We start from the raw sequence: 15,458 nt of genomic DNA on the forward strand, positions 1-15,458 counted from the left end.
GCAAGTGTCAGTTGGTGGCCGATCTTGTTTCCCCCACAACCCCACCCCCTGCCTTTGCCCTGAAGATTTAAAGCAAATTCCAGGCAGCATATCATTTCGTAAAAGTTGCAATATGTAAATCTAAAAGATAAGGACTCCCCTTTTTAAACTTAATCCCAACGACATCATCAGATTCCCCTTAGTAGAAATCACTCAATTTCTTACAAGTTCTTTCATGGAAATTACTTAAAATTACTTAAAATGATCAAATATCCACTCAGGATTCACATTTCCTGATAGTCACATTTCCTGAATGTTCTTCATTTTTCCAGTTCTCTTCATCTGTATCTAAATAATATCCATATATTGTCATTAGTTAAAATGTTAGGTAGTTTAGATAGAAATGAGCACTGGGCAGGGGGAGAGGAAGGGGAAAGGAACAAACCAGAACACAAGGAACCTGAGCTCTCAATCAACCAGAGCGCAGGGAACCTGAGTTGTCAATCAATCAATTAGTTAATCAATCAATTATGAAACCAGGATAAAAAAGCTGGAAAGACAAAGGGGCGGCGCCACTTCTCCTCTCTGGGATTAGCCGGCTCCCGAGTCTCGGGAGTGTGCTCTCTTTCACTAGGTTTTTTTACTTCACTAATAAAAATCTTCCTTATATCACGCTTTCTGTCTCTCATCAAAAATCTTTTTTTGGGTGACTAAGAACCAAGGTAATTCTTATTCCCCTTTTCCCAGTAACAAAAATACCTCCCAAGTCTCTTTTAACTTATAGGTTTCCCCTCTTCCCCTCCCTGTACTTTTTTATCTTATCTTTTTGCTGCTGCTGTTGTGATGATGTTAAAACTCTAGGCTGTGAGTCTGAAGACATTCCCATCCTCGGTTTTGCTGATGGCGTCCCTGTGGTGTCATTCGACTTGTTCCTCCATTGCCTGTACTTCTTATAAATTGACAGGGGCACGTGGACTTTCCTGGCACAACTCTTTCACAGGTGCTTGTGTGTTCTTCACTGGGGGGGTGGGGGCTGATATCTGATTGTCCCTTTTTTGTGATGTTGGGGCAACTGAGACCCTAAATTCTATTGTTCCTTCTGCACTTAAAAGTCAAAATACGTCCATAAAGAGAAAGCTCCTCCCTCAGTTACGTGATTGCCCTGAAGTGTGGTTCAGGAAGGAGAGGTGGATACGCGCTTCATTCTTTCTCTTTGTTTATTATTTCTTGGAATAGTAAGTTTGCCCCCAGAATCTTCTAAAGGTAATCAGTGAGGCTTTACTTTTATTTAGTATTATTGTAAATTTATGAATATATACATGTTTGATATATTTCAAGGATGGGGTATTTACAGGATTTTTAGGATCTGGTGTAAGATGGGGGTCTTTCAATGCAGGTGGCTGATTACATTGGGTGGGCTTGTCCCTTAATAGTTGAGGATTGGGGGACACAGCAAGGAGCAGGCTTGAAGTGAGCCTTGAAGGGCACAGTCATGTGATAACCCATCTGACTGCTCTGTGCTTCTGAGGAAGAGCTGCTTATTCTGATGGGAACTCATTGAGTAGTCAGTCTATTGCTCCAATAAATGAAATTTAAGGAAATTCCTAAAGAAAACAATGAAGATATTTGAAATATATGTATTTGGCTTGAGACTTGCCCTTTAAATCTGAGGTTTATTTCCTTCTTTCAGCCTTGGAATTTATCTCCATTATGTCTTCAGATACTTCCTCCTCTCCATTTTTATATCACATCCTTTTTTTTTTTTTTTTTGGTTTGGTTTCAGGGAGGAGATAATTAGGTTTATTTATTATATTATTTTTAATTGAAATATTATTTATTTTTTTAATGGAGGTACTGGGGATTGAACTCAGGAACTTATGTGTGCTTAACATGTACTCTACCACTGAGCTACATACCCTTCCCCATCACCTCCTTTCTCTTGCAGCTCTACCCTCAATATTAATTAGAAAATTTTAAAGTAAGCTGCCTTATTTTCTTAACCTTTTCCTGCTGCCTCTGGAGAGTTGCTGACGCTACGCTTCCCATCACCGATTCCTCTTCTGCTGCGTCTATTCCACTATGCACCCTGTGTTATAAATAGCATCAATGAATATTCATACCAATTATTATATTTTTATGTTTAATATTTCTATCCGTTTTAGTTTCATGATATTTCTTCTTGATTTATATTGCTTTTGTCATCCCTCACCTCTTTATATGTATTTACCAAGCTTATCTAAAATTTTGGTCCATCAGTTCTAATCCTTCAGTGTCAGGCACTATACATGGCTCAGCTGTGGTCTTTTTAAAGTAGTTGTGCTCCTCAAAGGTCTAGTCATTTGGTTTGGGAAGTCTGGTTCCCTTGGTTTCAGACACTGGCGACTATGCATCCAGCAGGCCCAGTGAGTTGGGGGGCGGGCCGGGGGCAGTGATGAGCCCAGAACTGAAGTCTCAGGCACCAGAGAACCATTGTCGGTCCCTCCCGTTCTCTGGCACTACCCCAGATCACTCCTCGGCCAGGTTTCTACCCTCAGGGAGAGGCAGTGCTGAAAAGACACTAACCTAGCAGCCCTGCGGGTGCGGATGGGGAAGCGTAGCAAGTGAAAGGAGGTCCGGGGTCCAGCTTCAGTTGCTTCATTTCTCACTCAACAGCATGTTTGTGCTGGTCCGCTCTTGCCTGGCGGACTCCCCCAGTCAGTGTGGCTTCTGTGGTTGCTACCATTTCAGTGGAGAAGCTGGACAATGACTGTTCCAGGAAAACGTGGGAGGGAGGGGGAGCGGAACCTGAAACCCTCCCACCCATCGAACTTCTCGAACTTCTCGGCGTCTCCTCCCGCCACCCACCGCCTGCGTGCTCACGGATCAAAGCCGCCTTCAGGCCCCCCAGGGTTTTTATTCTTGTTTTACTTTCTGGAACCCGCTGTTCCTCCAGCTGCTTTGGTTTCTCCAGGACAAGCCGTGTGGGAGAGAGCCAGCAGCCCCCTGGTAGGAAGAGCCACGCCGCGCCTGCGGGGACCACTTGACAGCGCCCCCTTGAGGGTGCCGTTCGACTCCCAGCTCTGCCGTTCGCGGGCTGTGTGTCCCCAGCAAGTTACATCCCTGCTGTCCGTGCCTCAGCCTCCCTCGTCTGTGGACTGGGGATAAATGTGGTTCTGCCTTGTCGGTTAGTAATGCTCATAAGGCGGTCAGAACAGAACTCGGCGCAGGCGAGGGCACTCACCTGCTAGCTGTGCGCCGCATCAGCCCTCCACTCTCCCCCGCTCGGGAAGGGCTGGCTCAGACGTCTGCTTCCTGCTCCCCGCAGGCGCCGCCTGCTAATTAGGCTGCAGGGAGGACGCGCCCAGGGACAGGGACCCGGCGGGGCGGGCACCCGGGGAGCCGCGCCGCGCGGGAGCGGAGGCGTCCCGGGCCCCTTCTTCGGAGCCGGGTGGGACGCGTGCTGACCGCCGGCTGACCCGGGCGGCCCGGGCGCGCGCGCGGGGCCAAGTCCGTGGCGCTCGGAGGCGGCCGCGAGGCGGCGCTGCGCCCCTGCCCGCCGCTTGGCCGCGGGGGCTGTTCGGGCTCCCCGTGCTCGGCCTCCGCCGCGGGGCGCAGGATGCAGTGCCTGCGCGCCGAGCGCCTGGTAAGCCCCGCACCTGGCCCGGGGAGAGGGCCCTCCACGCACCCGCCCGCCGGGCCGTCCCCGCCGCCGCGTCCCGGGGACACCTGGCCAGGAGGCCCTCGGACTCCACTCAGGTGCTGGCGTGGAGGCGCGGGAGAGGCTGGCCGGCGAGCAGCGACCTGGGGCGCCTCGAGGTGCACCTCCAGGTAAGGACTTGGCCACCGGGGACCTCACCTCCGTCCTGAACTGGGCAGGTGTTTCACAGGCTCCATGAAAGCTTCAGGCCGACACGTTGAAAAAGAAAAAAGAAAAAAGGGTTACTCTGAGCTGTCTTGGAGTAAGTTTGGGTTCATTTTCCAGGTTGGGACCAATATGATTAGGCCCTTTTCCTCAGAACTCTTCCTTTTCCGGAAAACTTCTGCAGAGGGAACCCCCAGGCCAAGAGAGTGGCGACCTCAGCTTCGCAGGAAATGCACAGACACGGCGTGTGTGTGTGTGTGTGTGTGTGTGTGTGTCTGTCTGTCTGTCTGTCTGTCTCTCTGTGTCTCTGTGTCTCTGTGTCTCTTCAGGTGGCACCAGGTTCAAGTCCGTGCTGCAGTGAGAGACATCTCCCAGCACCGCAAACAGCAGTCCTGGGAAATCCCTGTCAGGCATCACTCAACATTCCAGACTTGCTAAATAGAATCACCGTTCCCAGTGGGATTGTCACTTAATGGCCCAATGCGTGGTCACTTATTATTCCAGATCTTTTACCATCTCACCCTAGCCCCCCAGATAAAATGTTCCCCTGACAAAGGGAAATCCGGAGTAAACCTATAAATAAATTCCTTACTTTAGCTAAGTGTAACACACTTCTGGCATGTTGTGTTTAGCAGCTAATAGGTAAACAGGCCTTTTCTATAAACCCTCCAGTCTGATAGGTAAGGGGACTTCTTTCCCCACTCTAGTTGCTAGCTGTGTCAGATTGCTGGTAGACCCCATCAGACTGTGTCATATTGTTACCCCAGTTTTTGTCATGCCGGAAAGATAAGGTTACTGTCGGGAGATGGTGTATTGTATAGCGAAAGGTTTAAAAAGATGTATTTAGGAAAGGAAAAGTGCACCTCCCAGAATGGGAGGTGGGCTGACCCAAGGGAGGAAGAGCGGTGGGTTTTGTCTTCCCTTTCTCTCGTACCCTGGCTTAGGGGCGGTCTTCTGATTGACGGCCCTTGTTCCTGGAGTGCTTCGTCCTGTCTGGCCCCTTTGCTAATGTCCTTACCCGTGATGTACACAGAAAAACCGGTGGGGGGGGGGGGCTAAACTGCAGTGCTACTTATACAATGAGCATTGGGTCGTGTCGTGTTAAGTCCGTTCTGCTACTGCGCAGTCGTGGCTGTCGGGTTCTAGCCGGTTTCTTGCTGGCATCGGTTAGAAGTCAAGTCCCTTTATGCTGGAGGCGGGCATAACGTCATCTTCCAGACCATCCTCCCTCTCCTCCACCTGTCTGCTCGGTGCCCCCGCGTATCTACCTACCTAACAGTATTAGTCCTGGGAGAGTCTCAGAAGTTGAATCTTGATGCTTTCATAATGTGTTTTAGAGTTGTAGGTAACAGCAGAAAAACGCTCACTCAACTACAAAATGTTCATGAAATCATCCACTCCAGAGTGAGGCATACTGTTTGCTGCGTGGTGAATGATTAATTTATAAAGCCTGACAATAATTCGCCACGTGATTACCTCTGTTGAAAAGAATTAATTTTGAATAAACCTTAAAATATGCTTGCTCCTCTTTCCAGGTAAGAGGGGCATTAATTCACTGGTTGACTTTTAAAGGCGTAAGCCAGTGTTCTGTGTAGCCTCTGCCATGACCCTCAGAGCTCTCCTCTCAGAGCTGGGAGAAACTGTACCTGCAGCCCCTCCCCCTAAATGTCCCGCCAGACGCTGGTGCTTCTCTCCAGGTCTGCTGTTGTATAAGTGCAGGGACCAGCTGTCCTGCCAGCGCCTGGCATCTCTGAACTCTGGCTGTTAATGTTATTTAATGATCTTCCCTAACCCCTCCACAATTCAAGCCTAGTGCATCACTACTGAGCCTGCAGCTGTCTGGGGGTCTGGGGAAAGGATTTGTAGTGGCCCACCACAGCCTGAAGCATTAAGAACCGTCTGAGAGGTGGCACAGAGCTGGAAGCTGCTTTAAAGTTACATGTCATTTTCAAAATAAATCTGAAGGCTTCAATCTTCCCACGATATCTTTACTATATTAAATCTAAATAATGAGAGTCCTTCCTTAGCCGGCTGGCTTTTATTATCTTTTGCAACATTTTTTTAACCACAGACATTGAAAAGAGCAAGGAGTGGTGTTTTTTTTTTTTTTTTTCCTCCCTCTTCTGTTCGGCTTTCTGGTCTTTCTTGTTACTTCCTGACCAGTGACAAGGCACGTGCTGAATGGGATTATTGATGGTACTGCCCTGAGTTAGGGCTGGACAAAGGAGATTTGGGGTGAGGGGCCAGAAGTACAAGCAGGGACAGTCTACTGCAAACAGAAAGAGTGCCAGCCTTTCTTTATGTGTGCATAAGATACAGAACAGAGCAGCTCAAATTCTGGACCATGTCTGTCTCTACTTCCTCCTCAGTGTCCTCTCCCACCTTGCCTTTTCCTACTCATCTTTCGAGACTCCATTTCCCAGATCTCCCCCAGTACAGTGGACAGTGACCTTGGTAGCCCCACCATAACTACAACACACACCTACTGTTTGGAATCACAATTGTGTGTTTGAAGTTGGAACAAAAATGTTGATGGATTAAGGGAGTTTTAGTGTGGCAGGGACTCAGGATTACCCAAATCTGCTCCCCTCACCTTTCCCCACCAAAAAAAAACACCTTCCACTCCTCCCCACAAGCTTCTCAACGGAGATATTAACATAAAGAATGCTGATAAATGGAAACTGTCATTTCATTATTAGATCTCTGGTGAGCTGGGCAGAAGCCCAGGACCCCTTTCTTCCCTCTAAGTCCAAAACCAATCAGGATCTAACCATGCTCCAAAAGGAAGGCCAGGAGGGGAGCAACCAGAGGCTGGGTCAGCCTACCATGCCAGCCACAGGGGCACGCAGTCACACCCACACTCAGCCTGTAAGTAAAGGGGGAGGGCTCCGTGCACCAGCAAAGGTGACCCACTCATCCTGGAGTCTGACCTCGAAATGAGGAAGAGCTGGCAGGCTAGGAGGGACAGAGAGCCTCCTTCCCCAGGAGTGCAGCAGTTTATAAGCCCTGAGTCCTGCCCGTCTTCTAGGCTGAGTTCCTTGGGGGCAAGTGCTCGGTTTGGTTTACTTCTACATCCCTCTCTGGCACACACGAGGCACCTTAGAGACTGTTACTTTGATTCCTAAATTGGTCATGAATGTAGAATATGTGAAACATTTTTGACTTTGGGGCAATGTCCCTTTGGAACATGTGGTGCCAATGCTATGTTGAGTGGTGTGCTACGTCCCCCTCCTGGAACGATCGTGGTTGGTACCAAGTATTCAGTGTCCTCCGAGTTGTAGATTGGGAAACGTAACAACGCTGAGTTTGTGTAATGGGCAGATACAGACTCAGTCTGAGTAGACAGCCCCTCAATTCATATTATTGGAACAGTCATTCGAGCTGAAATTTCAAATACCCCACATTCATTATGGGATTGGACCAAAGTGACTATAAATTGCAAGATGTTTTTGTCCAGCAGAATTCCTGAGATTCTTTATGTTACATATTTTGAGCACTTACTCCCAAACACCGTTTTCTCACTTGTTAGGGTCAGTATTTTGATATATATCAACTGCGTTGCCTCTACCCTGCTAAACTCTGTCTCACAAGACAAAAAGAAAAGGGGGGGAGTAGAATGAGGAGAGGGAGGTGGAAGAGACAGAAGGGAGGAAGGGTTGGATGGATGGACAGAATCTCAGGGAAAGAAGCGAAGTCTGGTGCCCTTAGATAAAATGAGACCCTCAAGGGGAAAAAAATTGAGCTGTCCTAGTGAACAAGGCCAAGAAAGAAAAATGGCAGACTCTTGGAAAAGCAGGTGAGAAGCATCAAGAGGTGAGAGATGGGGAGGAATCTGCTTTGTGTTTTAGAAAGTTCTTCCTCCCTGACCCGTGAGAACAAGTGCTGGAGAAGCCGCACCCGAACCAAGCGGAGCAGCTGACTCGCTGTGCAGGAGCGAAGGGCAGCGATGCCGGGGACATTCTGTTTTATATCAGCATTCAGGGATGTGGGGGCGGGTTTTCAGCCCTTTGGCCAGGCTCTCAGGTGTGACTTGGGTTTTTCCAGGTGTTCATCATGGGCTACCTGGTGGCGGCTGGAGCCACGGGCAGACTCCTGTTCGGCTACGACAGCTTTGGCAACGTGTGTGGCAAGAAGAACTCCCCAGTGGAGGGGGCCCCCCTTTCAGGGCAGGACATGACCCTAAAAAAGTAAGTGTTCAAGTAAGGTCCCGACCTGTATAGGGGCTCGATTTCAAAACTTTGTATGGGGGGGACAGTATAGCTCAATGGTAGAGCGTGCTTAGCACGCATAAGGTCATAAGGTCCTGGGTTCAATCTCCAGTATCTCCATTAAAAAAACAAAATAAAATAACAAATAAATAAATCTAATTACCTCCCCTAACCCCCCACCCCCCAAAAAAACTTTGCATAAATTGGTCATTTTGAAGCTGGAAACTGTTCTCCCATTCAAAACCCTATCAGCCCATCTCAGAAAAAGGGAGGCGTGTGAGGTAGTAAGGACACAGGTTTTAGAATCAGCCAGTCCTAAGTTCAAATTCAGCCTCTGCTACTTTTCAGCTGTGTGACCTTGAGCAGAGTACTTAACCTCTCTGAGCTGAGCTTTAAACTGGTTTTTATACTCACCTCACAAGATTGTTTTAAGGATTCACTGAGACCCTGCATGAGCTGAGGCCTAATAAATGTCAGTTATTCCTGTTATTCATAATGTATCAGAATCATATTCCAGTTGTACACCATTCACAGTATTTTTTTCTGTGTGGAAATACCTGAATCCACCTGGGAATGCTGAGGACCTGCGTCCCACTCCCTCCCCAACCTACAGTCTCTACTATGGCACTGTGGTGTCGCACTTTCCCCTCCAGCTCCAACACAGGAACAGAAAGGACAGAGAAGAGACAACTGCCCCGAGGGGGGAGAAATCCCTGGCCGTGATTCTCTAAGACTGAGACATTGTCATAATATCGAGACTTGATGACCAAAAGCAGCTCCTGGGAGAACAATCTTAAGGGCCTAAGTAGTTCCTGAGCCTAAGTTTGGAGTCACCAAATCTCAGCCCAGGCCTCTGCCTCTGAGTGCTGCTCCCAAGGAGGGGGCTTTGCATTGCTGGACGTGGATCCCCGGGGGCATTTCCCCCTGTCACTCACAGAGAAGACAGGAGGAGGGCGGGGCTGCCCTGAGGCGCCTGTGCTCCTGTCTGGGAAGTGCCAAGGTAGGAAATAGTCATCCTCTTTGAAGTGAAAAGGATGTATTTTATTATCCTTAATAGCCGAAAGGTAGGAACAGCCAAAAGCCCGACAGCAGATGGGTGGATAAACAAAACGTGTGTACATGTAACGGGATTTTGTTCAGCCTTAAAAAGGAAGGAAATTCTGACACCTGCTACAGCACAGAGGAATCTCAAGGATATTATACTAAGTGAAAGCTGCCAGTCACAAAAAGAAAAATGTTTTATGATTCCACTTACATGAGGTGGACACCTAGAATGGTCAAATTCATAGAGACAGAATATTGAATATTGTTTGCCAGGCCAAGGGGCTTGAGGAGGTGGTGAGTCATTATAAATGGGTGCAGAGCTTCAGGTTTGCAAGATGAAGCGTTCTGTGGGTGGATGGTGGCGACGGCAGCACAACAGTGTGCATTGTACACTTAAAATCGTCACGATGGTGAAATTTTATGTGTATTTTACTACAATTTTTAGAAATCTAAATAAAATAAATGGAATGAGGTGTGTATTTATCACACACCAGGGAAATCTGTTCCCTCATCTCCTGTTATACCACCCCCTTTCTCCCAACCCCAGTTGGAGGGAAAAGAAGCTTCCGGGACCCCCTTCTCTGGTCCCTCCTTTGGAGGACTGGCCACAGGGCTTGTGGTCTGGCATTCCTCTGATCGCAGCAGCCTGGATGAGTGCAGGGTGCAGGTTTGTGAGTTGCCACTGCCAGCCCCACATGTGACCCCGTTAATGGCAACAAACGGTTTTGTTCTTGTGCCCCATCTGCCCAGTGGTGGGCAGCTGCAGCAGGAGAGGTCTCGTGAGCTTCCTGGCTCTAACTGGGAGGCGGGGGAGGGGTGAGCCTTTAACTCATAGCCTCAGCCTCCTCCCCTCCACTTGTCACCTCCCTGGGTTCGGCTATTTTCTGAAGTATAGTTGAACACTCTGGTGTAAACATGCTTCTGGGGTTTCCTCGAGTGGTTCCTGCAGCGGCCTCACCTAGCAGTCGATGGACAGTTTAATCAGTCCCTTCCCTTCCTCGGTGGCCCCTCAGAGAGCTCTAGTGTTATCAACACCCCAGAAAATGCTGAATCTGGAAAAGGGGAGTTTTGTTAACGTTTGAATATGGTTGCCAAGCTGCACAACTCCATAGATGGCCCCAGGCAGGTATAATACATGTTAAATTATGCACAAGCTTTCGATTTTGAATGTTTGCCTTAATTATTCTCACATTTGATAACAAGTGGGTTTTTTTTTTAAGGCCCACAGTTAAATTTAATGACAGGAAATGCTCTATGACCTCCTTCTGTTTCATCTGTCTCCCAGACACGTGTTTTTTATGAATTCCTGCAACCTGGAAGTCAAGGATGCGAGGCTCGGTTCCACCGTTCTCTGCGTGTCCAGCTGTCCTGAGGAGCAGCTCCATACCCTGGAAGAGGTCCAGCCCTTTGCAAATACCAGTGGTGGGTACCTGGTATTTGGGGATGGGGTCACCCTTCCCCCTGCAACAGGGGACCATGGCGGGCTAGCCTGTGCACACTGAGATGAGGGAACTTGCCCTGAGGCTGCTTCCTCTGCCAAGCTGGAGATTGTCCTTCCTCGTGGGTGCCTCTTCTCATGTGGAAAAAACCATCAGCATTTTCTCCTGAGCTTGTTCAGTTTCATAAAGGCTTATCTGGAATTCATCTGAAACCCTAGCTGTTCTCTGCTCCCCGCCAGGGACCGGTCTGCCGAGCGCAGGGCAGACAGCAGAGCCCAACGGCCCCGAGGCAGGTCAGAGGGAGGGCAGGGTGCCTGGCAAGGCGCACCCAGCCCTACACAGGCGCCCACAGGCTTTGGGTTGAATTGCCAACAAGTTTGTTCTTTCATTAAGTTGTTTGGGCCGGGGGTACTTTCACTGACCGGTCGGATAGTTACAAGTTGTTCCAGAAGCATTTGTGTAGCTGGCGTGCCTTGCTCTCAGCCTGCTTTTCTGATTTCTGTTGTAAAGATTAAACAAGCAAGAAAAGTAAAAGAAATTTGAGGCAACCCAAGGCAAATTTCATCTGCCTGTGAGATGGTGTGCCAGATTTTTAATAATTATTTACAAGACAGGGTTAAAAATACCAAGCCTATGTAATGAATCGGCTTGAGATCATTTTAGCACCAATTATGTAACTTTCGGTTTGGGGTGTGGCGTTCTGGAGAGAGACTAAGGAAGAAAGGACCTGAGTCGATCTGGGTTCCGATGCTTATTCGTTCTGTCTCTAGGTCATCCAGAGACCTGTTTTCTAAATCCAAGTGATTTATTCTATTTTTCTTTTCCCATTTTGGTCAAATGACTATGGTTTCCTTACTGGCTTTCCTGCAGGAAGATGGTACAGTCTGTGTGTCTTCTGCTTCCAGGGTCCTTCCTGTGTGTTTATAGTTTAAATTCCTTCCACTACACCCAGAATCCAAATGCAGACTTGCTGTGCCCCAGGCTACCAGTTCCTCCAAGGTGAAAGCTTCTGAACACGTTCCTTAACCGTTAACAGAAGGTCCTGGGAACTTGGTGGGAGTCTTCTGGGTTCTGTGGGAAGCAGCACAAAGAGGCTACCCAGTAGAGCCCTGCCTGCAGGAGCTCGCAGTTTACAGAAGGCCAGGGATAAACAAGGAGGGACTCTCTGCAATATACATGTTGGCTTAGGACGCTGGGTTAGGAACCAGGCTAATGAAGGAGAAAAAAACAACAAACAGTAAAACTATGCGTAGTCTTCAAATGACACCCTTTGAGCTGGCAAAAATATGTGAATTATTACCAGGTAAATGGTTTTGTAAAGTAGTTGGTGTGTGTTTTTTCCACTCCCATTACTTATTACAAAGTAGAAATTGTTTACTTTTGCTTTTTTATTGCAACCAGACCTTGTTAGGTTTTTTTGTTCTAGATTTCTCTGTAAGAAACAGTCCTCGGTGGTCTAGGCCAAGTGGCTACCACATCTTTCTTCTCAATGAGAATAGAAAACAGGTGCTTCTCAAGAACACCGCTCAGTGAACTGCTTTCAGGGTCTTACTCATCCCCGTCGACTAGGGCAGGAGCTGCACAGAGGAGCCCCCTTATAAATAAAGCTGTACCAGTGAAGCAGTGGTCGCATTGCCAGGGTACATGGCTTCCTGTGAGCCATTGAGAAGGCTAAGAGGAAAAATACAGTTAGTAATCATTGCCACATCAGGATGCTAAGATGTGCTAAAGGAGGACTTGGGTTTACTTTGCCATTACCATTCTTTTGAAAATTGTAAGTATATTTGCAGTGAATGAGACCTCTGTGCAAAATCCCTTCAAGATCATGACAATTTAAGTAGAACCAAGGCATCCTGCCAGCCTCCTAGTACAGTGTTCATCAAACTTGTGATTGGGATTCACAGTAAGAAATTGATTACATCACAACCCCAGTATACACATACTCTCATGCACACTTAGGTGTATGAAGCAGAAATCAGAGTCTCACAAAACAAGATTTCCCCTCACTGCTTGTGATTCACATTAACAGTTCCTAGTCTATTTCACTTTTTAAAAAAGTAATTTATTTCATAATCTTCAAACAGGTTACAAATGCAGCTTGAAAAATGCTGAGAGAGCAGGTGCTAAAAATAAAAGTAGATTTTAACTGAATAGGAGGAAGAATATAGTTAACCATCCTTGTGACCTTCTTTTCTAAAATAAATATTTTGTGTTATAAGTAATTGAGAGAGGAGAGAATTATTTCCAGAGAATACCATGCCATTTTTCTATAATATTTTTAAAATTCTGATTTTTGTCATGTCATGAGTATGTCTCACTGAAACATAACTAAACCCAGAAAAAAATCCTACAGTGTTTTAGTAACTTGAAAGAAAACTATTTAACACTTGGAGAGAAGTTTTAGCTTTATACTCTTTGACCAGCATCTCCCCATTTCTCCCTCACCCTACTCCTGCAGCCACCATTCTGTTCTTTTCTTCTATGAGATTAACTATTTTAGACTCTATATATAAGTGAGGTCAAGCAGCATTTGTCTCTTGAGAAGGATTTTTTAAAGAATACTATTTGTAACTGGGCCTACAGAAGGAATTGAATTTTTAAGTTTGTAATTTAACCAGAGTTGGATACACTTTCCTCTTAATATAAAATGGGATGGTGACTGTAATTCCATGGGAGGCCTGTATCTTGATATTGGTGATGATAATAGCAAACATCTATTGAGCTCTGATAACTCACCAGATACTTTTCTAAGCTCTTAGCAGGATTAATTTATCTGGCCTCAGAAAACCTCTGTGCTGTAGATACTGCTTATCTTTGTTTTCCTGCTGAGAAGACTGATGCAGGGGCAGGCTAAGGTTGCACCACCAGCAAACCTGAACAGCGTCCACGTTTATTTCTATAATCCCAAACAGCCAAGGCTTCACTGGTTTTATTTTGTTTGGCAGATGGCCTCTGTAGGCTCACATCAAGCCAGGGGGAGTCGTCCGGCACCACGCGTCCTAGGGCCTTTTCCACCTCTCCGGCCGCCTTAGACCTTTCACCCTTTACGTGCAGACCTTTCCAATACTAACTTTTCAAGTGGAGACAAAACTGCTGATTGACTGGCTTTTCTTGGATGGAGTTAGGGAGATAGAAATAGCCTTGAGAGCTCCATTTCCTTTTCCTACACAAGCAAGTGTTTGTTTTAAGATGGAAATTATCATATTTATCATGGAAGAGCAGTGCCAAGAGTGAAAAGCTTTGAAAACATGAGAAGTGCGGCTATAGGGCCAAGGAACATTTTCTAAATGCCTCTTTTTGACTAACCCGATTGTTTCCTCTTTCTGGGTGGATCACGTGAGGCATAACATAGCCTTTTAGCAGTGACTGAATACCCACAAGGCCTGTACATCTAGGAGGGAGCTTCTAAGAGCAGTGAAAAAATACTGCAGAAGGTAATAAGCAGGCATATCTTTTTCCTTTTGGTGTTCAATGTAATATTGTATTTTGAGTCCCCCATGTATTTAAAATCCAAAGAGCTTGGGTTTTTCTTTCTAGTAAATTCTAGTTCTAGCCTCCCACGTAGGTGCCCCATGCATGTCAGTGCACTGTTTGCTTGATTAAATTCCACATTTCATATTCCATAGGGTCATCTAAATATACAATCAGCTCTCCAAATTACTTCCTGAAAACTTGGGTGGTTTTGCTCGTGGGGAGAGGAAAAGCAGAAGTGGGGAAGAAACAGCGGTCTGTGGCCAGTATTTGCATCCCCTGCCCCAGCTAATGAAGTACTCAGTGGGCAGCTAGCTGGTCATCCACCTGCCAGGGGTGACCCAGGCTTTCCATGCCTGTCTCCATCACTCTCTGGGCTAAGATGGGTCATTCTTTACCAGCACAGGGGAGTTAAATGCCTAAAAAGCACCCTAGTTAACAAACCATGTTGACAAAACTAAAGTCTTATGGAGAATTGTGTTTGGGGAAAAAAATAAAATGACATTAAATCTATATCTGATCTTATTTTTCAGAAACACTACATGAAAGTTCAGAAAACATTTTCTTTCAAAGCAATTCAAGTTTTTTGTTGTTAAGACTATTTAGTAATAGAAAAGAAAAAGAAATTAGAGGTTTAAGAATTGGAAAGCAGGAGGTAAAATTACTCCTCTGTAGGTAGTAAGAGAATGAACTGAAAAACTACAAATGATAAGAAAACTTGGGTAGCAGGGAACAAGGTTAATGTGCTGAAATCTGTAACATTCATATGTTTTTTAAAAAGACTCCTTTTACCACAGGAAGAAAAAGTACATAAAGACAAAAGTGCCTAGAAATAAATTGAACAAGAATGTACAAGGACCACAGGAAGAAAACTTTAATGTGTTTCTTACGTACAAAGAACGCTTGAACAAATAGAAAGACAGACTGCGTTCTTGATAGTATGACTCAGCATTATAAAGACGTTACTTCCCCCTGCATTATTAGGATGGTATTTCTGTCTAAGTTGAGCTATAGATTTATCATGATTACAATAAAAATAACAACAGGATTTTTTTCAGTAACTAGATAAGCTGATTTGAAAGTCTGTAAGGAGAGAAAAGAATTTTAATGGCCAAGAAAAATTTGAAAAATAAAAACTGTGAAAGGAAACCAGCCCTTCTAGGTTTTAAAACATAAAGTTTAATCATTAAAATACTGCGGTACTAGTTCATATGTAGAAAGACCAATGAACGGTATCAGATAACTCAGAAATAGACCCAAATTCTTACTAGAACTTAGTACATGATTTTGAAAAATGGCATCTCAAATCAGTGACAAAGAAAGATGGTCTACTCACCAAGTGATGTTGGCACAGCTGGGGAGAAGGTGGGGTTATGCCTCGTGGCTTATATGGGTAAGTTCCAGGTGGATTAAAGATTTTAGCTTACAAAGTGAAACCAGGAAGTAGTGGAAGCCACGGGAGAATTCTTTTATTAC

The 15,458-nt window shown here is 46.1% G+C and overlaps 1 protein-coding gene and 1 long non-coding RNA gene across 2 annotated transcripts in view; one reads left to right on the forward strand and one right to left on the reverse strand.

The window, feature by feature from the left end:
• LOC135322155 (uncharacterized) overlaps nucleotides 1-3,307 on the reverse strand; it is a 36,234-nt gene extending 32,927 nt beyond the window's left edge. Inside the window, exon 1 of the long non-coding RNA XR_010382519.1 lies at nucleotides 3,200-3,307. This is a non-coding gene — a long non-coding RNA (uncharacterized LOC135322155). The remainder of the gene's footprint in view (nucleotides 1-3,199) is intronic.
• Nucleotides 3,308-7,867: 4,560 nt separating this feature from the next.
• The window catches only part of SLC44A3 (solute carrier family 44 member 3), a 64,437-nt gene continuing 56,846 nt past the window's right edge, over nucleotides 7,868-15,458 (forward strand). Inside the window, 3 exon segments of the mRNA XM_031457641.2 lie at nucleotides 7,868-8,007; nucleotides 10,358-10,494; nucleotides 11,417-11,510. Coding sequence (XP_031313501.2) covers nucleotides 7,874-8,007; nucleotides 10,358-10,494; nucleotides 11,417-11,510 — 365 coding nt within the window. The 5' untranslated portion in view covers nucleotides 7,868-7,873.

This window comes from Camelus dromedarius, chromosome 9, assembly GCF_036321535.1.
Source record: "Camelus dromedarius isolate mCamDro1 chromosome 9, mCamDro1.pat, whole genome shotgun sequence".
Lineage (NCBI taxonomy): Eukaryota > Metazoa > Chordata > Mammalia > Artiodactyla > Camelidae > Camelus > Camelus dromedarius.